Source organism: Haematobia irritans, chromosome 4, assembly GCF_050003625.1.
Source record: "Haematobia irritans isolate KBUSLIRL chromosome 4, ASM5000362v1, whole genome shotgun sequence".
In the NCBI taxonomy this organism is placed as follows: Eukaryota; Metazoa; Arthropoda; class Insecta; order Diptera; family Muscidae; genus Haematobia; species Haematobia irritans.
The window spans coordinates 139,927,984-139,949,239 of NC_134400.1; the positions used below are offsets into that span (position 1 = coordinate 139,927,984).

General features: G+C 34.3%; 2 protein-coding genes across 2 annotated transcripts; both read left to right on the top strand.

Annotated features, from left to right (window-relative positions):
- The first annotated feature begins 4,854 nt into the window (after positions 1–4,854).
- On the top strand, positions 4,855–8,778 carry LOC142235786 (uncharacterized). The gene is made up of 2 exons (XM_075307044.1): positions 4,855–6,871; positions 6,926–8,778. The coding sequence occupies exons 1-2, from the start codon at positions 4,855–4,857 to the stop codon at positions 8,776–8,778; spliced, it is 3,870 nt and encodes a 1,289-aa protein (XP_075163159.1).
- A 135-nt stretch (positions 8,779–8,913) lies between these two features.
- LOC142235787 (uncharacterized) lies at positions 8,914–10,144 on the top strand. The gene is made up of 2 exons (XM_075307045.1): positions 8,914–9,819; positions 10,022–10,144. Exons 1-2 carry the CDS (start codon positions 8,914–8,916, stop codon positions 10,142–10,144), a joined length of 1,029 nt encoding a protein of 342 aa, XP_075163160.1.
- Positions 10,145–21,256: the final 11,112 nt, after the last annotated feature.

Here is a 21,256-nt window from a genome sequence, read left to right on the forward strand (position 1 = left end):
TGGACAGACATACAACGGGTATATTCCAGTAAGTATTTTTCTTCCTTCTTTTTTATATATTGTTTGTTCTCCTGGGTTTTTTTCAAAAAAGTAAAAAGAACTTGATGGCACAGTTAGTTGGTGACCATATAGCAAACGCGGTAATCGGTGAAAAAAGCGAAACGGTGTGAGACGAATAGAACAAAGTGGTGTATTGTCATGTTAAACAAGAAACCCTTTTATAAACCATAATTAGTGACAGTGATGTTTCAAAAGTAAAATTAAGGATTAAATAATATGTTTGTAATAAAAGATATATTATTTTGATTGGATTATAACGAATTAATAAACGCGATGACTTTGAATTTTCTATACGGTTATTCAGAATCAAAGAGGTTTGTTATTCGATGACCCGCGAAACCACCAACGCTATGAACATAAACATGATCCATCGGAACCGGATTAAAGTGCAAGTGACAAAAAAGACAGTGAAAATTAATTACCATAAAAATGTAATGGAAAAAAAACATTGTGGAAAAAAATAATAACAAAATCTTTCATAAAGCCGTGTATGGCTCAAATATAGGAATAAAACATTCGAAAAATGAATATGCATACGTGTATGAAAACCTTATAAAATAAATAAATAAATAAATAACAATAATAACGCAAACGCATATAAAGTGAATACATAAAAACTTATGTATAAAACAAAAAAAAAATATTCCAAGTGAAAAGTGGAGTGACAATCTAACAAAAACAAAAAAAATACAAGCAGTGATGATACACACAAAATACAAATATAAGAAAGAGGAACCTAACTGCAACAGAACTAGTATGTCCCACAATAACATACAACAGGTATAAATAAACAGAGCTGAAATCACAAGGTGCGTACTCTGATTTCCTTTATATTTATTTATATGTCGATCCTAAACGATATACCCGCTCACATCACACGTCACATGAATTACACAACATAATTATTACATAATCATTTATGTCTTAAAATTTTCGCGAACTTTCGATACCGTAATTGGACAGATACCGTTCAATTTTCGCCGCATAAAACAAAAAGAGAAACTTCCATTCCAATTTCTGGTTCTCTTTGCACAAGAGCAAGAAACCATATCTCTACATTCTCACATAAGGTGAGAAAATTCCCCTGTTTGCAACAACAATTTAGAATGTGCTGCTCCGCATTTATACTTACAACGAAGGTTGGCTTTCTCATTACTTTATATATAAACCAAACATATACAATAATTTGTCACAATGACTGTCCTCGATGATTTCACCGCCTATGCTGATGAGCTTGTAAAATTTGAGGAATATTTAAATAGAATAGATCGCAAGGAATATTTAGAAGATGATTGGATATTAGAAAGGCAAGAATTAATGAAAAAATGGGAGAGATGCGAAAATGCCTACAAAGTTTGTATTGTAGGAAAATACAAATTAGACGGCAATGACGCTCTTAGTGCTGTTAACAAACAAGAAAATAACCATCAATGCTATATCAGATGTAATCGTATAATAAACCAAGCCATAAAAAATTTGGGTGTTTCCACTGTCACACCAGAAACTAAGAAAGTTTCGAATGTCTCAGTCCCTCCATGCGATACGGGAATTTTTTATGGAGACTATGTATCATGGCCCACATTTCGGGATTTATTTGTCGCCATATATATCAATAATGCAAATCTCAGCCCGGTAGAAAAACTTTATCATCTGTTAAAGAAAACCGAGGGAGAAGCTCGGGAAATTAACAGGAATGTTCCAATGACAGATGAGGGATTTCGAATCGCTTGGGAGAACTTGAGGTCACAATACGAGAATAAACGAATACTGGTAAATTCACAATTAAAGATTCTATTTAATTTAGCAATTATTTCTCAAGAGACTGCCCCAAATTTAAAACGTATACAAAGAGAAATAAATAACTGTATTTCTGTATTACAATTATATGACATCAAGACCGAGGTTTTGGGTGGATTTTTAAATTTTTTGGGGGTGGTCACGAATTAAAGTCCTTTTCGCTCTAGGACGCTTAGTTTAGGAGATATGGGCAAAAGAAGTTTTTCATATAAAAATTTCAATTTTTTTAGGTTTTGGGTGGATTTTTCAATTTTTTGGGGGTGGTCACGAATTAAAGTCCTTTTCGCTCTAGGACGCATATTTAAGGAGATATGGGCAAAAGAAGTTTTTCATATAAAAATTTCAATTTTTTTAGGTTTTGGGTGGATTTTAAAATTTTTTGGGGGTGGTCACGAATTAAAGTCCTTTTCGCTCTAGGACGCATATTTAAGGAGATATGGGCAAAAGAAGTTTTTCATATAAAAATTTCAATTTTTTTAGGTTTTGGGTGGATTTTTCAATTTTTTGGGGGTGGTCACGAATTAAAGTCCTTTTCGCTCTAGGACGCATATTTAAGGAGATATGGGCAAAAGAAGTTGTTCATATAAAAATTGCAATTTTTTTAGGTTTTGGGTGGATTTTTCAATTTTTTGGGGGTGGTCACGAATTAAAGTCCTTTTCGCTCTAGGACGCATATTTAGGGAGATATGGGCAAAAGAAGTTTTTCATATAAAAATTTCAATTTTTTTAGGTTTTGGGTGGATTTTTCAATTTTTTGGGGGTGGTCACGAATTAAGGTCCTTTTCGCTCTAGGACGCATATTTAAGGAGATATGGGCAAAAGAAGTTTTTCATATAAAAATTTCAATTTTTTAGGTTTTGGGTGGATTTTTCAATTTTTTGGGGCTGGTCACGAATTAAAGTCCTTTTCGCTCTAGGACGCTTAGTTTAGGAGATATGGGCAAAAGAAGGTTTTCATATAAAAATTTCAATTTTTTTAGGTTTTGAGTGGATTTTTCAATTTTTGGGGGGTGGTCACGAATTAAAGTCCTTTTCGCTCTAGGACGCTTATTTTAGGAGATATGGGCAAAAGAAGTTTTTCATATAAAAATTTCAATTTTTTTAGGTTTTGGGTGGATTTTTCAATTTTTTTGGTGGTGGTCACGAATTAAAGTCCTTTTCGCTCTAGGACGCATATTTAAGGAGATATGGGCAAAAGAAGTTTTTCATATAAAAATTGCAATTTTTTTAGGTTTTGGGTGGATTTTTCAATTTTTTTGGGGGTGGTCACGAATTAAAGTCCTTTTCGCTCTAGGACGCATATTTAAGGAGATATGGGCAAAAGAAGTTTTTCATATAAAAATTTCAATTTTTTTAGGTTTTGGGTGGATTTTTCAATTTTTTGGGGGTGTTCACGAATTAAAGTCCTTTTCGCTCTAGGACGCATATTTAAGGAGATATGGGCAAAAGAAGTTTTTCATATAAAAATTTCAATTTTTTTTAGGTTTTGGGTGGATTTTTCAATTTTTTGGGGGTGGTCACGAATTAAAGTCCTTTTCGCTCTAGGACGCATATTTAAGGAGATATGGGTGTTCACGTCAAACGCAAACCGCAACAACATAAACCGCTTTCATTGTAATGGCACGGGTATGTTCCCGTCGTTAACGTTCTTATTAAACGCCGTTCGTAATATCTCGTATGCTTTGTAATGTTTCTATGCTCACACACACACTAATACAATCAAAGATCATTTTTGTAAATAAATTGGACAGACATACAACGGGTATATTCCAGTAAGTATTTTTCTTCCTTCTTTTTTATATATTGTTTGTTCTCCTGGGTTTTTTTCAAAAAAGTAAAAAGAACTTGATGGCACAGTTAGTTGGTGACCATATTGCAAACGCGGTAATCGGTGAAAAAAGCGAAACGGTGTGAGACGAATAGAACAAAGTGGTGTATTGTCAGTTAAACAAGAAACCCTTTTATAAACCATAATTAGTGACAGTGATGTTTCAAAAGTAAAATTAAGGATTAAATAATATGTTTGTAATAAAAGATATATTATTTTGATTGGATTATAACGAATTAATAAACGCGATGACTTTGAATTTTCTATACGGTTATTCAGAATCAAAGAGGTTTGTTATTCGATGACCCGCGAAACCACCAACGCTATGAACATAAACATGATCCATCGGAACCGGATTAAAGTGCAAGTGACAAAAAAGACAGTGAAAATTAATTACCATAAAAATGTAATGGAAAAAAAACATTGTGGAAAAAAATAATAACAAAATCTTTCATAAAGCCGTGTATGGCTCAAATATAGGAATAAAACATTCGGAAAATGAATATGCATACGTGTATGAAAACCTTATAAAATAAATAACTAAATAAATAACAATAATAACGCAAACGCATATAAAGTGAATACATAAAAACTTATGTATAAAACAAAAAAAAAAATATTCCAAGTGAAAAGTGGAGTGACAATCTAACAAAAACAAAAAAAATACAAGCAGTGATGATACACACAAAATACAAATATAAGAAAGAGGAACCTAACTGCAACAGAACTAGTATGTCCCACAATAACATACAACAGGTATAAATAAACAGAGCTGAAATCACAAGGTGCGTACTCTGATTTCCTTTATATTTATTTATATGTCGATCCTAAACGATATACCCGCTCACATCACACGTCACATGAATTACACAACATAATTATTACATAATCATTTATGTCTTAAAATTTTCGCGAACTTTCGATACCGTAATTGGACAGATACCGTTCAATTTTCGCCGCATAAAACAAAAAGAGAAACTTCCATTCCAATTTCTGGTTCTCTTTGCACAAGAGCAAGAAACCATATCTCTACATTCTCACATAAGGTGAGAAAATTCCCCTTTTTGCAACAACAATTTAGAATGTGCTGCTCCGCATTTATACCTACAACGAAGGTTGGCTGTCTCATTACTTTATATATAAACCAAACATATACAATAATTTGTCACAATGACTGTCCTCGATGATTTCACCGCCTATGCTGATGAGCTTGTAAAATTTGAGGAATATTTAAATAGAATAGATCGCAAGGAATATTTAGAAGATGATTGGATATTAGAAAGGCAAGAATTAATGAAAAAATGGGAGAGATGCGAAAATGCCTACAAAGTTTGTATTGTAGGAAAATACAAATTAGACGGCAATGACGCTCTTAGTGCTGTTAACAAACAAGAAAATAACCATCAATGCTATATCAGATGTAATCGTATAATAAACCAAGCCATAAAAAATTTGGATGTTTCCACTGTCACACCAGAGACTAAGAAAGTTTCGAATGTCTCAGTCCCTCCATGCGATACGGGAATTTTTTATGGAGACTATGTATCATGGCCCACATTTCGGGATTTATTTGTCGCCATATATATCAATAATGCAAATCTCAGCCCGGTAGAAAAACTTTATCATCTGTTAAAGAAAACCGAGGGAGAAGCTCGGGAAATTAACAGGAATGTTCCAATGACAGATGAGGGATTTCGAATCGCTTGGGAGAACTTGAGGTCACAATACGAGAATAAACGAATACTGGTAAATTCACAATTAAAGATTCTATTTAATTTACCAATTATTTCTCAAGAGACTGCCCCAAATTTAAAACGTTTACAAAGAGAAATAAATAACTGTATTTCTGTATTACAATTATATGACATCAAGACCGAGTCTTGGGACCCAATATTCGTATTTTTATGTTCCACTCGGCTTCCTAAACACACATTGACATTATGGGAACAATCCGTAAAAGATAAAACATCTTTACCCAAATGGGAAGATTTTAATTCATTTTTAACCGAACGCTTTTTGGCCCTAGAAAGTGTCGCCGACTTAATTAATCTCTCTACAAAATCGACCTACCGCCAAACCACTAAGGTACCAAACCCGCCACCGCACAATCGCTTCAAATCTCATCATACTAAAGTGGATCTTCAAAAATGTCATTTATGCCACGAATCACATTCAATTCGATCATGTTCCCAATTTTTAAACATGGACGTTAAAAATCGATCGAAATTAGTAAAAAAATTTAAACTTTGTTTAAATTGCCTTTCCCCGGGTCATCTAGTCCCCAACTGCAAAAGTTCTAACACCTGTTCTACATGTCGTCTTAAACACCACAGTCTCTTGCATAGAGAATATGATGATAACCCAAAGCCAACATCATCTGAAGCTCGTATAAATCCAAATCAACAGGCTCATGCTTCACATGTCACTCAAATACAACCCTCTACCATGAATATACAGTCCACAACAGCAAATACCTCAGATTCTGAAAGAGTCCAAACTCATGCAACTTCAGTCGGCAAGAAGGTGGTTCTTGCAACTGCGTGGGTAAACATCAATCACCTTGATGTCTCTTACAAAGCTCGCGTGCTTATAGATCCTTGCTCTGACGATTCATTTATCACAGAAAGTTTACAAAAACGTTTGAAATTACCAACTAAACCAATTTCCGCAGAAATAGTCGGTGTTGGAGGCATGGTGATAACCAAATCAGAGAAGTTAGCTACATTTTCCATATCTTCAATTAATCGACCTCAACTACAAATCAATGCTGAGGCTCTCGTGGTAAAAGAAGTGACAGGGAAAATACCTACATATTCTTTCACTCCACCACAGATGGAAAATTTATCACATTTGGAACTTGCTGATCCACAATTTTTCCAGAGCAATCCCATCGAAATTCTTCTTGGAGGAGATTTGTATCCAACCATAGTACAAGAAGGAATTCAACATGGTGTTTTTGGTTCCTTGATTGCTCAAAAAACAATTTTCGGCTGGATATTAACAGGTCCAGCCCCCAATAGTAACACTTTTCGTGAGACAAGATTATCCCATTTTACCCAAGATTCAATAAATGAGCAACTGGAAAAATTTTGGAAACTTGAAGAAATCTCTCAGCAACCTATTTTGTCCGAGGATGACAAAGAGTGTGAGAAGATTTATGCATCTACTACCAAGCGTCTAGAAAATGGTAGATATATGGTCTAACTACCATTCAAACGAATTTGCTCTACTACATTAAGAGTGGGCTCTAGCAGACATATTGCACTTACACAATTTTTACGAAACGAAAAATCTTTGAATCGTAATCCAGAATACAAGAAACTATATGAAGAAGTAATAAACGATTACTTAAGTCAAAACCATATGGAGCCGGTTGATGTTCCGGTAAACAGTGACAACCCAACCCATTTCTATCTATCTATCTCTCTTGTTTTTAATGCCGATATAAGTCAAATGTATAGACAAATCTTAATACATCCAGACCACACCCCATACCAGCGGCTTTTGTTCCGTAAATCCTCTGAAGAATACATTCAAGATTTCCAGCTAAAAACGGTTACTTTCGGATTGAATTGTGCGCCGTTTTTAGCCCTGCGCACGCTACATCAACTTGCAACTGATGAAGAAGAAAATTATCCTTTAGGAGCTAAAGTTCTATTAAACGACATGTATGTGGACGATGTCCTCACAGGAGCTCACACTTTGAAAGAGACTTTAGAAACCAAAAATCAACTTAGAAATATACTAAACTCCGCGGGATTTCAATTGCGCAAATGGATTGCAAATTCACCTGATATATTATCTGACCTACCTAGAGAACATTTATTAAATGAAAGTTTTGTATGTCTCGACGATAACAGCACAACTAAAACTTTGGGTGTACGGTGGAACGCCTCAGTCGACAGTTTCTTTTTTGTTTCCGAAAAATTTCCTAAAAAATCGTCTTACACGAAAAGGGAAGTGCTCTCTATAATCGCCAGGCTATTCGACCCCGCGGGTTGGCTGGCTCCTGTCGTTGTAAAGGCAAAAATTTTTATGCAACAGTTGTGGCTTGATGATCTTGCTTGGGATGATTACCTAAAGCCTCAATCCCTGTGCGAATGGCAACAATTTATTTATACATACAACGATTTGGATTCTATTACTATCCCTAGATGGGTTCATTATTCGCCAGAATGTGATGTTTCGTTCCACGGGTTTTGTGACTCATCGGAGTTGGCTTACTCCGCTACCATTTATGTCAGAATATATATGGATAATGAAATTTTTGTTCACTTACTAGTCGCCAAAACTAAAGTGGCACCCATTAAAAAACAATCGCTCCCCCGCTTAGAACTATGTGGCGCAGTATTGCTCGCTGAATTAGTCAAATTCAACATCAAAAAATATTACTTATTTCTTTGGACGGACTCAACCATTGTCTTAGCATGGCTCAAGAAACCCCCCTGTACTTGGACAACGTTTGTCGCAAACCGAGTCAGCATTATTCTACAAAAAGTCGGAAACAAATGTTGGGCTCATGTCGATACTCATCACAACCCCGCCGATCTGGCAACGCGGGGGCTGACTCCTTCGGAATTAAAAGATAACAGGTTATGGTGGAACGGACCTACATGGCTTCATGAGAAAAATTTTATTTGGCCGTCATGTCCCAATGATATAGAAACCACCGAAGAAAAAAAGAATATCAAAGTATATTTTACCAGATCGTCAGAAAAGGTAGATATCCTCACTCGTTTCTCAAGTTTGAATCGTGCAATTCGTGTACTGGCATTTATCTTTCGATTCTACAACAATTCACACCCTTCCTACCGTCACAATATCACTTATACTTCATGTAACCTCGAATATCATGAAATAAAAACTGCCAGGAACCGGTTATTCCACCTTTCTCAAAAGTTGTCCTTCTCCGAAGAATATTGGTGTTTGTCTCAAAATAAACCAATACCAGCCCACAGTTCTATAATATCACTAAATCCATATTTGGACGATAGAAAAATAATACGTGCGAATGGACGTTTAGCAGCTGCTACATGTATGTCTCACAATGAGCGACATCCAATTATTCTCGCATATAATAGCAGATTATCTTGACTTTATGTTGAGTTTGTTCATAAAATAACCTTCCACGGAGGTCATCGACTCATGTTGAACATAATCAGACGAGAATGCTGGATATTAAAGCTCAAAAATCTGATAAAAACAGTAATTTATAATTGCAAAGTCTGTATGATTCATCGTCGTAAATTACAAACTCAAATTATGGCTCAGCTACCAATTGAACGCGTCACAATTAGTCGCCCTTTCGTCAATACAGGCGTCGACTTTGCCGGCCCCTTTGACGTAAAAAGCTTAGCGGGTCGTTGCTGTAGGACAACTAAAGGATATGTTTGTATATTCATATGCTTTGCCACTAAGGCCATACATTTAGAAATGACTAGTGACCTAACAACTTCCTGCTTTCTTGCCGCATTCTCCCGCTTTATATCCAGACGTGGATGTCCCAACAAAGTTTATTCTGATAATGGGAGAAATTTTCTAGGAGCCGCTCGAGAACTAGAAAGAAACTTCAAACAACATATTATCACCTTAAAAGACAATGTTGTCTCACATTATGGTCACCAAAACCTGTCATGGCACTTTATTCCCGCATCTGCCCCTCATATGGGCGGTTTATGGGAGGCGGGCGTGAAAAGCTTTAAGTCTCACTTAAAGAAAACCGCCGGCCAAATTCGTTACACCTTCGAGGAATTTTGTACATTATTGGCTAGTATCGAGGCCTGTCTTAATTCACGGCCTTTATGTTCCATGTCAAACAACATTGAAGATTTGTCACCCCTAACACCAGCACATTTTTTAATTGGATCCACTCTACTTAGTCCTGCTGAACCTGAAGAAATTTCATTGAACTATTCACTGCTTAGCCGATGGAGAAAAGTTAAGGCCATGAACCAAGAATTCTGCCGCAGATGGAAAACAGAATATCTCCATGAACTACAAAAACGTAATAAATGGAAACCCCCCCAAAAAGATGTTCAACCAAATGACTTGGTTATCATTCATAAGGATTTCACCTGTCCCACCGAATGGCAATTGGGAAGGGTAATTGAAACTGTTCGTGGCTCAGACGATAGAGTACGAGTCGCGTCAAAACCCAAAGCGGAACTCTTACCAGACCCATACATAAACTTGTGGTGTTGCCGCTTGATGCCCCAGACTCCAAAAATTAAAAAAAAAAAAAAAAAAAAAAAACACCTCGCACTGCTTAAATTACGTCTATACTTATTCTTAATTATACTTCACTAATCTGCACATCTCTAATCATATCTTCTTGCAGAAATGTTACCAATACGGCCATTTGATGACGCGTACAAATGCCTTTTATGCCATGGTCGCCATTCTATTCGGCACTGTGCTCGATTTCTCATCAACACCCCTGAGGAAAGACAACGACTTTTAGAGCGCCACTATCTATGTTCTAATTGCTTGGCTCAAACACATCCATTTCATGAGTGTCGCTCTCGTGGCCGCTGTCACATTTGTCAATGCACTCATCACACTTTGCTTCATCCAACCGACCCAGGACGGGTATGGTTTGCAATGACTGCTTACGTAGAGATTCGAAACCCAAGTTCTAAAGAAGGAGCACACCGCAGAATCATAATTGATCCCAGAAGACCACGATCAACTATAACCCGTGAACTGGCCACTCAACTACAACAGGGCGTGCATAACAAAATTAATGTGATGATTTTACCCCGTACGGGTATTCCTTGTCGCAATCGTATCACCGTTGAATGCCTTATCGATTCAACGAGCTCCATAGAAACACCCCCTTTTGACCTGAAACCAGAACAACTAAAGGACCATTTCTCCATCCAAGAGGCAGCTGATCCGTTTTGGCATTGCAAATTTCCTACACGCAAAAAAATAATTCTTTCCTACCAAACGAAATTTTAGACAAACAAAGTTCGTTTCTCATTTGCTTTTCGCTGTAAGGAAGTGTATTTGGAAGAAAAGTATATACTTTTTGTGATAAACGTTTATTCTTTTCCAGGATGTAAAAACAATTTCATGAAGACAAACTAAACAAAAAAAAAACATTGTTTTCTTGCAATTGCATTTTCCCTCACATCTTTCTCACATCCACGAGGTTTTTAGTTCTTAACACCTTTTCCTGTAATACGAACAATGTAGAAGAAATTATACGATTTTATAAATTTTTAAAATTTTTTTACCTTTCGCCTGGACGGAGAATCGAACCGCGGACCATGCACTTTGTAAGCCAACACACTAACCACTGAGCTATGTACCTGTTATGGTCATCAATAGATAAATATCCATATAAGTTATATTTATATAGCATAGCTTGCGGCGCCCACGAACCGAATAAACAAAGTTTATTTAACAGAAACAAACATTTAGTTTGGCACCGTGGAGCAGTGGTTGCTACGTCCGACTTGCATGCCAAGGGTCGTGGGTTCGATCCCTGCTTCGACCAAAGTTTTTTTTTTTTTTTTTTTTTTACATATATTCCAGATATGTTCGGAAGATTCCGAAAAAATGTTCAACATTACATTGTAGTATATTAAATTTTGAACTGTAAAAAGTGTCTTATTAAAGACCTAAAGTCAGAAAAGAACAGTGTTTGATATAAACGAAATGGACTGTGTTGTTGTTCCAAAAATAACTTTTTTTATTGAAAAAATAAAAATTTTGTAACAAACGAATATTTTTGTTGATAAAAGTTTAAAATTTTCGAAGCAATTCAAAAAACTCTAACAAAAGAAAAACGTTTTCGGTACACGTTTTCCAAACGTTTTTTTTCTTTGCGTGTAGTCATCTTATACTGGGTGCTGACGCTGCAGGAGCGGTGATTTGTAGTCGACCACACCACGGTCGAAAGCAGATCATGCTACAAGACACCATTTTTGGCTACGCATATTTTGGCTCAGTCCATCCTGACATCAACTAGTCCAGTTTACCAAGTCAATGAAGAAATCTACCTCAAGAAGTGTTCCTTAGAATTTTTATTTCATTTTTTTTTAATTTACTTTATTCAAATGTGTATTAAATCTTAACATAAGCCTTATACTTTATATATTACTACATACTGAATTCCACTTGTTATGTGATATTAAACATTTAATGTTCAAAAAATTTGAATTGAAATTTCCTTTGCTCACGAAATTGAATTAATAAAATTAATATTTTAAGTTTAAGTGCTTTTTTCTAGCTTCATTGTTCTATTCGTCTCATTATCAACACTATTCTTATTTTTTGCATCACATAATGCAAGGGAGGCGGTATGTTCACGTCAAACGCAAACCGCAACAACATAAACCGCTTTCATTGTAATGGCACGGGTATGTTCCCGTCGTTAACGTTCTTATTAAACGCCGTTCGTAATATCTCGTATGCTTTGTAATGTTTCTATGCTCACACACACACTAATACAATCAAAGATCATTTTTGTAAATAAATTGGACAGACATACAACGGGTATATTCCAGTAAGTATTTTTCTTCCTTCTTTTTTATATATTGTTTGTTCTCCTGGGTTTTTTTCAAAAAAGCAAAAAGAACTTGATGGCACAGTTATAGCAAACGCGGTAATCGGTGAAAAAAGCGAAACGGTGTGAGACGAATAGAACAAAGTGCTGTATTGTCATGTTAAACAAGAAACCCTTTTATAAACCATAATTAGTGACAGTGATGTTTCAAAAGTAAAATTAAGGATTAAATAATATGTTTGTAATAAAAGATATATTATTTTGATTGGATTATAACGAATTAATAAACGCGATGACTTTGAATTTTCTATACGGTTATTCAGAATCAAAGAGGTTTGTTATTCGATGACCCGCGAAGAAGTTTTTCATATAAAAATTTCAATTTTTTTAGGTTTTGGGTGGATTTTTCAATTTTTTGGGGGTGGTCACGAATTAAAGTCCTTTTCGCTCTAGGACGCATATTTAAGGAGATATGGGCAAAAGAAGTTTTTCATATAAAAATTTCAATTTTTTTAGATTTTGGGTGGATTTTTCAATTTTTTGGGGGTGGTCACGAATTAAAGTCCTTTTCGCTCTAGGACGCTTAGTTTAGGAAATATGGGCAAAAGAAGTTTTTCATATAAAAATTTAAATTTTTTTAGGTTTTGGGTGTATTTTTAAATTTTTTGGGGTGGTCACGAATTAAAGTCTTTTTCGCTCTAGGACGCATATTTAAGGAGATATGGGCAAAAGAAGTTTTTCATATAAAAATTTTAATTTTTTTAGGTTTTGGGTGGATTTTTCAATTTTTTGGGGGTGGTCAGGAATTAAAGTCCTTTTCGCTCTAGGACGCATATTTAAGGAGATATGGGCAAAAGAAGTTTTTCATATAAAAATTTCAATTTTTTTAGGTTTTGGGTGGATTTTTCAATTTTTTGGGGGTGGTTACGAATTAAAGTCCTTTTCGCTCTAGGACGCTTAGTTTAGGAGATATGGGCAAAAGAAGTTTTTCATATAAAAATTTCAATTTTTTTAGGTTTTGGGTGGATTTTTCAATTTTTTGGGGGTGGTCACGAATTAAAGTCGTTTTCGCTCTAGGACGCATATTTAAGGAGATATGGGCAAAAGAAGTTTTTCATATAAAAATTTAAATTTTTTTAGGTTTTGGGTGGATTTTTCATTTTTTTGGGGGTGGTCACGAATTAAAGTCCTTTTCGCTCTAGGACGCTTAGTTAAGGAGATATGGGCAAAAGAAGTTTTTCATATAAAAATTTCAATTTTTTTAGGTTTTGGGTGGATTTTTCAATTTTTTGGGGGTGGTCACGAATTAAAGTCATTTTCGCTCTAGGACGCATATTTAAGGAGATATGGGCAAAAGAAGTTTTTCATATAAAAATTTAAATTTTTTTAGGTTTTGGGTGGATTTTTCATTTTTTTGGGGGTGGTCACGAATTAAAGTCCTTTTCGCTCTAGGACGCATATTTAAGGAGATATGGGCAAAAGAAGTTTTTCATATAAAAATTTCAATTTTTTTAGGTTTTCGGTGGATTTTTAAATTTTTTGGGGGTGGTCACGAATTAAAGTCCTTTTCGCTCTAGGACGCTTAGTTTAGGAGATATTGGCAAAACAAGTTTTTCATATAAAAATTTCAATTTTTTTAGGTTTTGGGTGGATTTTTCAATTTTTTGGGGGTGGTCACGAATTAAAGTCATTTTCGCTCTAGGACGCATATTTAAGGAGATATGGGCACAAGAAGTTTTTCATATAAAAATTTCAATTTTTTTAGGTTTTGGGTGGATTTTTCAATTTTTTGGGGGTGGTTACGAATTAAAGTCCTTTTCGCTCTAGGACGCTTAGTTTAGGAGATATGGGCGAAAGAAGTTTTTCATATAAAAATTTAAATTTTTTTAGGTTTTGGGTGTATTTTTAAATTTTTTGGGGGTGGTCACGAATTAAAGTCTTTTTCGCTCTAGGACGCATATTTAAGGAGATATGGGCAAAAGAAGTTTTTCATATAAAAATTTTAATTTTTTTAGGTTTTGGGTGGATTTTTCAATTTTTTGGGGGTGGTCACGAATTAAAGTCCTTTTCGCTCTAGGACGCATATTTAAGGAGATATGGGCAAAAGAAGTTTTTCATATAAAAATTTCAATTTTTTTAGGTTTTGGGTGGATTTTTCAATTTTTTGGGGGTGGTTACGAATTAAAGTCCTTTTCGCTCTAGGACGCTTAGTTTAGGAGATATGGGCAAAAGAAGTTTTTCATATAAAAATTTCAATTTTTTTAGGTTTTGGGTGGATTTTTCAATTTTTTGGGGGTGGTCACGAATTAAAGTCATTTTCGCTCTAGGACGCATATTTAAGGAGATATGGGCAAAAGAAGTTTTTCATATAAAAATTTCAATTTTTTTAGATTTTGGGTGGATTTTTCAATTTTTTGGGGGTGGTCACGAATTAAAGTCCTTTTCGCTCTAGGACGCATATTTAAGGAGATATGGGCAAAAGAAGTTTTTCATATAAAAATTTCAATTTTTTTAGATTTTGGGTGGATTTTTCAATTTTTTGGGGGTGGTCACGAATTAAAGTCCTTTTCGCTCTAGGACGCTTAGTTTAGGAAATATGGGCAAAAGAAGTTTTTCATATAAAAATTTCAATTTTTTTAGGTTTTGGGTGTATTTTTAAATTTTTTGGGGGTGGTCGCGAATTAAAGTCTTTTTCGCTCTAGGGCGCATATTTAAGGAGATATGGGCAAAAGAAGTTTTTCATATAAAAATTTTAATTTTTTTAGGTTTTGGGTGGATTTTTCAATTTTTTGGGGGTGGTCACGAATTAAAGTCCTTTTCGCTCTAGGACGCATATTTAAGGAGATATGGGCAAAAGAAGTTTTTCATATAAAAATTTCAATTTTTTTAGGTTTTGGGTGGATTTTTCATTTTTTTGGGGGTGGTCACGAATTAAAGTCCTTTTCGCTCTAGGACGCTTAGTTTAGGAGATATGGGCAAAAGAAGTTTTTCATATAAAAATTTCAATTTTTTTTAGGTTTTGGGTGGATTTTTCAATTTTTTGGGGGTGGTCACGAATTAAAGTCATTTTCGCTCTAGGACGCATATTTAAGGAGATATGGGCAAAAGAAGTTTTTCATATAAAAATTTAAATTTTTTTAGGTTTTGGGTGGATTTTTCATTTTTTTGGGGGTGGTCACGAATTAAAGTCCTTTTCGCTCTAGGACGCATATTTAAGGAGATATGGGCAAAAGAAGTTTTTCATATAAAAATTTCAATTTTTTTAGGTTTTGGGTGGATTTTTCAATTTTTTGGGGGTGGTTACGAATTAAAGTCCTTTTCGCTCTAGGACGCTTAGTTTAGGAGATATGGGCGAAAGAAGTTTTTCATATAAAAATTTCAATTTTTTTAGGTTTTGGGTGGATTTTTCAATTTTTTGGGGGTGGTCACGAATTAAAGTCGTTTTCGCTCTAGGACGCATATTTAAGGAGATATGGGCAAAAGAAGTTTTTCATATAAAAATTTAAATTTTTTTAGGTTTTGGGGGTGGTCACGAATTAAAGTCCTTTTCGCTCTAGGACGCATATTTAAAGAGATATGGGCAATAGAAGTTTTTCATATAAAAATGTCAATTTTTTTAGGTTTTGGGTGGATTTTTCAATTTTTTGGGGGTGGTCACGAATTAAAGTCCTTTTCGCTCTAGGACGCATATTTAAGGAGATATGGGCAAAAGAAATTTTTCATATAAAAATTCCAATTTTTTTTGGTTTTGGGTGGATTTTTAAATTTTTTGGGGGTGGTCACGAATTAAAGTCCTTTTCGCTCTAGGACGCTTAGTTTAGGCGATATGGGCAAAAGAAGTTTTTCATATAAAAATTTAAATTTTTTTAGGTTTTGAGTATTTTTCAATTTTTTGGGGGTGGTCACGAATTAAAGTCCTTTTCGCTCTAGGACGCTTATTTTAGGAGATATGGGCAAAAGAAGTTTTTCATATAAAAATTTCAATTTTTTTAGGTTTTGGGTGGATTTTTTCAATTTTTTTGGTGGTGGTCACGAATTAAAGTCCTTTTCGCTCTAGGACGCATATTTAAGGAGATATGGGCAAAAGAAGTTTTTCATATAAAAATTGCAATTTTTTTAGGTTTTGGGTGGATTTCTCAATTTTTTGGGGGTGGTCACGAATTAAAGTCCTTTTCGCTCTAGGACGCATATTTAAGGAGAAATGGGCAAAAGAGGTTTTTCATATAAAAATTTCAATTTTTTTAGATTTTGGGTGGATTTTTCAATTTTTTGGGGGTGGTCACGAATTAAAGTCCTTTTCGCTCTAGGACGCATATTTAAGGAGATATGGGCAAAAGAGGTTTTTCATATAAAAATTTCAATTTTTTTTAGGTTTTGGGTGGATTTTTCAATTTTTTGGGGGTGTTCACGAATTAAAGTCCTTTTCGCTCTAGGACGCATATTTAAGGAGATATGGGCAAAAGAAGTTTTTCATATAAAAATTTCAATTTTTTTTAGGTTTTGGGTGGATTTTTCAATTTTTTGGGGGTGGTCACGAATTAAAGTCCTTTTCGCTCTAGGACGCATATTTAAGGAGATATGGGCAAAAGAAGTTTTTCATATAAAAATTTCAATTTTTTTAGGTTTTGGGTGGATTTTTCAATTTTTTGGGGGTGGTCACGAATTAAAGTCCTTTTCGCTCTAGGACGCATATTTAAGGAGATATGGGCAAAAGAAGTTTTTCATATAAAAATTTCAATTTTTTTAGATTTTGGGTGGATTTTTCAATTTTTTGGGGGTGGTCACGAATTAAAGTCCTTTTCGCTCTAGGACGCTGAGTTTAGGAAATATGGGCAAAAGAAGTTTTTCATATAAAATTTAAATTTTTTTAGGTTTTGGGTGTATTTTTAAATTTTTTGGGGGTGGTCACGAATTAAAGTCTTTTTCGCTCTAGGACGCATATTTAAGGAGATATGGACAAAAGAAGTTTTTCATATAAAAAATTTATTTTTTTTTAGGTTTTCAATTTTTTTAGGTTTTGGGTGGATTTTTCAATTGTTTGGGGGTGGTCACGAATCAAAGTCCTTTTCGCTCTAGGACGCATATTTAAGGAGATATGGGCAAAAGAAGGTTTTCATATAAAAATTTCAATTTTTTTTAGGTTTTGGGTGGATTTTTCAATTTTTTTGGGGTGGTCACGAATTAAAGTCCTTTTCGCTCTAGGACGCATATTTAAGGAGATATGGGCAAAAGAAGTTTTTCATATAAAAATTTAAATTTTTTTAGGTTTTGGGTGGATTTCTCAATTTTTTGGGGGTGGTCACGAATTAAAGTCCTTTTCGCTCTAGGACGCATATTTAAGGAGAAATGGGCAAAAGAAGTTTTTCATATAAAAATTTCAATTTTTTTAGATTTTGGGTGGATTTTTCAATTTTTTGGGGGTGGTCACGAATTAAAGTCCTTTTCGCTCTAGGACGCTTAGTTTAGGAGATATGGGCAAAAGAAGTTTTTCATATAAAAATTTAAATTTTTTTAGGTTTTGGGTGTATTTTTAAATGTTTTGGGGGTGGTCACGAATTAAAGTCTTTTTCGCTCTAGGACGCATATTTAAGGAGATATGGGCAAAAGAAGTTTTTCATATAAAAATTTCAATTTTTTTAGTTTTTGGGTGGATTTTTCAATTTTTTGGGGGTGGTCACGAATTAAAGTCCTTTTCGCTCTAGGACGCATATTTAAGGAGATATGGGCAAAAGAAGTTTTTCATATAAAAATTTCAATTTTTTTAGGTTTTGGGTGGATTTTTCAATTTTTTGGGGGTGGTTACGAATTAAAGTCCTTTTCGCTCTAGGACGCTTAGTTTAGGAGATATGAGCAAAAGAAGTTTTTCATATAAAAGTTTCAATTTTTTTAGGTTTTGGGTGGATTTTTCAATTTTTTGGGGGTGGTCACGAATTAAAGTCCTTTTCGCTCTAGGACGCTTAGTTTAGGAGATATGGGCAAAAGAAGTTTTTCATATAAAAATTTCAATTTTTTTAGGTTTTGCGTGGATTTTTCAATTTTTTGGGGTTGATCACGAATTAAAGTCCTTTTCGCTCTAGGACGCATATTTAAGGAGATATGTGCAAAAGAAGTTTTTCATATAAAAATTTCAATTTTTTTAGGTTTTGGGTGGATTTTTCAATTTTTTGGGGGTGGTCACGAATTAAAGTCCTTTTCGCTCTAGGACGCTTAGTTTAGGAGATATGGGCAAAAGAAGTTTTTCATATAAAAATTTCAATTTTTTTAGGTTTTGGGTGGATTTTTAAATTTTTTGGGGGTGGTCACGAATTAAAGTCCTTTTCGCTCTAGGACGCTTAGTTTAGGAGATATGGGCAAAAGAAGTTTTTCATATAAAAATGTCAATTTTTTTAGGTTTTGGGTGGATTTTTCAATTTTTTTGGGGGTGGTCACGAATTAAAGTCCTTGTCGCTCTAGGACGCATATTTAAGGAGATATGGGCAAAAGAAGTTTTTCATACAAAAATTTCAATTTTTTTAGGTTTTGGGTGGATTTTTCATTTTTTTGGGGGTGGTCACGAATTAAAGTCCTTTTCGCTCTAGGACGCATATTTAAGGAGATATGGGCAAAAGAAGTTTTTCATATAAAAATTTCAATTTTTTTAGGTTTTAGGTGGATTTTTCAATTTTTTGGGGGTGGTCACGAATTAAAGTCCTTTTCGCTCTAGGACGCATATTTAAGGAGATATGGGCAAAAGAAGTTTTTCATATAAAAATTTCATTTTTTTTAGGTTTTGGGTGGATTTTTCAATTTTTTGGGGGTGGTCACGAATTAAAGTCCTTTTCGCTCTAGGACGCATATTTAAGGAGATATGGGCAAAAGAAGTTTTTCATAAAAAAATTTCTATTTTTTAGGTTTTGGGTGGATTTTTAAATTTTTTGGGGGTGGTCACGAATTAAAGTCCTTTTCGCTCTAGGACGCATATTTAAGGAGATATGGGCAAAAGAAGTTTTTCATATACAAATTTCAATTTTTTTAGGTTTTGGGTGGATTTTTCAATTTTTTGGGGGTGGTCACGAATTAAAGTCCTTTTCGCTCTAGGACGCATATTTAAGGAGATATGGGCAAAAGAAGTTTTTCATATAAAAATTTCAATTTTTTTAGGTTTTGGGTGGATTTTTCAATTTTTTGAGGGTGGTTACGAATTAAAGTCCTTTTCGCTCTAGGACGCTTAGTTTAGGAGATATGGGCAAAAGAAGTTTTTCATATAAAAATTTCAATTTTTTAAGGTTTTGGGTGGATTTTTCAATTTTTTGGGGGTGGTCACGAATTAAAGTCCTTTTCGCTCTAGGACGCATATTTAAGGAGATATGGGCAAAAAAAGTTTTTCATATAAAAATTTAAATTTTTTTAGGTTTTGGGTGGATTTTTCAATTTTTTGGGGGTGGTCACGAATTAAAGTCCTTTTCGCTCTAGGACGCATATTTTAGGAGATATGGGCAAAAGAAGTTTTTCATATAAAAATTTCAATTTTTGTAGGTTTTGGGTGGATTTTTCAATTTTTTGGGGGTGGTCACGAATTAAAGACCTTTTCGCTCTAGGACGCTTAGTTTAGGAGATATGGGCAAAAGAAGTTTTTCATATAAAAATTGCAATTTTTTTAGGTTTTGGGTGGATTTTTCAATTTTTTTGGGGGGTGGTCACGAATTAAAGTCCTTTTCGCTCTAGGACGCATATTTAAGGAGATATGTGCAAAAGAAGTTTTTCATATAAAAATTTCAATTTTTTTAGGTTTTGGGTGGATTTTTCAATTTTTTGGGGGTGGTCACGAATTAAAGTCCTTTTCGCTCTAGGACGCTTAGTTTAGGAGATATGAGCAAAAGAAGTTTTTCATATAAAAATTTCAATTTTTTTAGGTTTTGGGTGGATTTTTCAATTTTTTGGGGGTGGTCACGAATTAAAGTCCTTTTCGCTCTAGGACGCTTAGTTTAGGAGATATGGGCAAAAGAAGTTTTTCATATAAAAATTTCAATTTTTTTAGGTTTTGCGTGGATTTTTCAATTTTTTGGGGTTGATCACGAATTAAAGTCCTTTTCGCTCTAGGACGCATATTTAAGGAGATATGTGCAAAAGAAGTTTTTCATATAAAAATTTCAATTTTTTTAGGTTTTGGGTGGATTTTTCAATTTTTTGGGGGTGGTCACGAATTAAAGTCCTTTTCGCTCTAGGACGCTTAGTTTAGGAGATATGGGCAAAAGAAGTTTTTCATATAAAAATTTCAATTTTTTTAGGTTTTGGGTGGATTTTTAAATTTTTTGGGGGTGGTCACGAATTAAAGTCCTTTTCGCTCTAGGACGCTTAGTTTAGGAGATATGGGCAAAAGAAGTTTTTCATATAAAAATGTCAATTTTTTTAGGTTTTGGGTGGATTTTACAATTTTTTGGGGGTGGTCACGAATTAAAGTCCTTGTCGCTCTAGGACGCATATTTAAGGAGATATGGGCAAAAGAAGTTTTTCATACAAAAATTTCAATTTTTTTAGGTTTTGGGTGGATTTTTCATTTTTTTGGGGGTGGTCACGAATTAAAGTCCTTTTCGCTCTAGGACGCATATTTAAGGAGATATGGGCAAAAGAAGTTTTTCATATAAAAATTTCAATTTTTTTAGGTTTTAGGTGGATTTTTCAATTTTTTGGGGGTGGTCACGAATTAAAGTCCTTTTCGCTCTAGGACGCATATTTAAGGAGATATGGGCAAAAGAAGTTTTTCATATAAAAATTTCATTTTTTTTAGGTTTTGGGTGGATTTTTCAATTTTTTGGGGGTGGTCACGAATTAAAGTCCTTTTCGCTCTAGGACGCATATTTAAGGAGATATGGGCAAAAGAAGTTTTTCATAAAAAAATTTCTATTTTTTAGGTTTTGGGTGGATTTTTAAATTTTTTGGGGGTGGTCACGAATTAAAGTCCTTTTCGCTCTAGGACGCATATTTAAGGAGATATGGGCAAAAGAAGTTTTTCATATACAAATTTCAATTTTTTTAGGTTTTGGGTGGATTTTTCAATTTTTTGGGGGTGGTCACGAATTA

Coding starts and splice junctions, on each gene's coding strand:
- LOC142235786 (XM_075307044.1), top strand. CDS start 4,855: ATGACTGTCCTCGATGATTTCACCGCCTATGCTGATGAGCTTGTAAAA. Junction 6,872..6,925: donor TACCAAGCGTCTAGAAAATG/GTAGATATATGG, acceptor CTACATTAAGAG/TGGGCTCTAGCAGACATATT.
- LOC142235787 (XM_075307045.1), top strand. CDS start 8,914: ATGATTCATCGTCGTAAATTACAAACTCAAATTATGGCTCAGCTACCA. Junction 9,820..10,021: donor TTCGTGGCTCAGACGATAGA/GTACGAGTCGCG, acceptor ATCTTCTTGCAG/AAATGTTACCAATACGGCCA.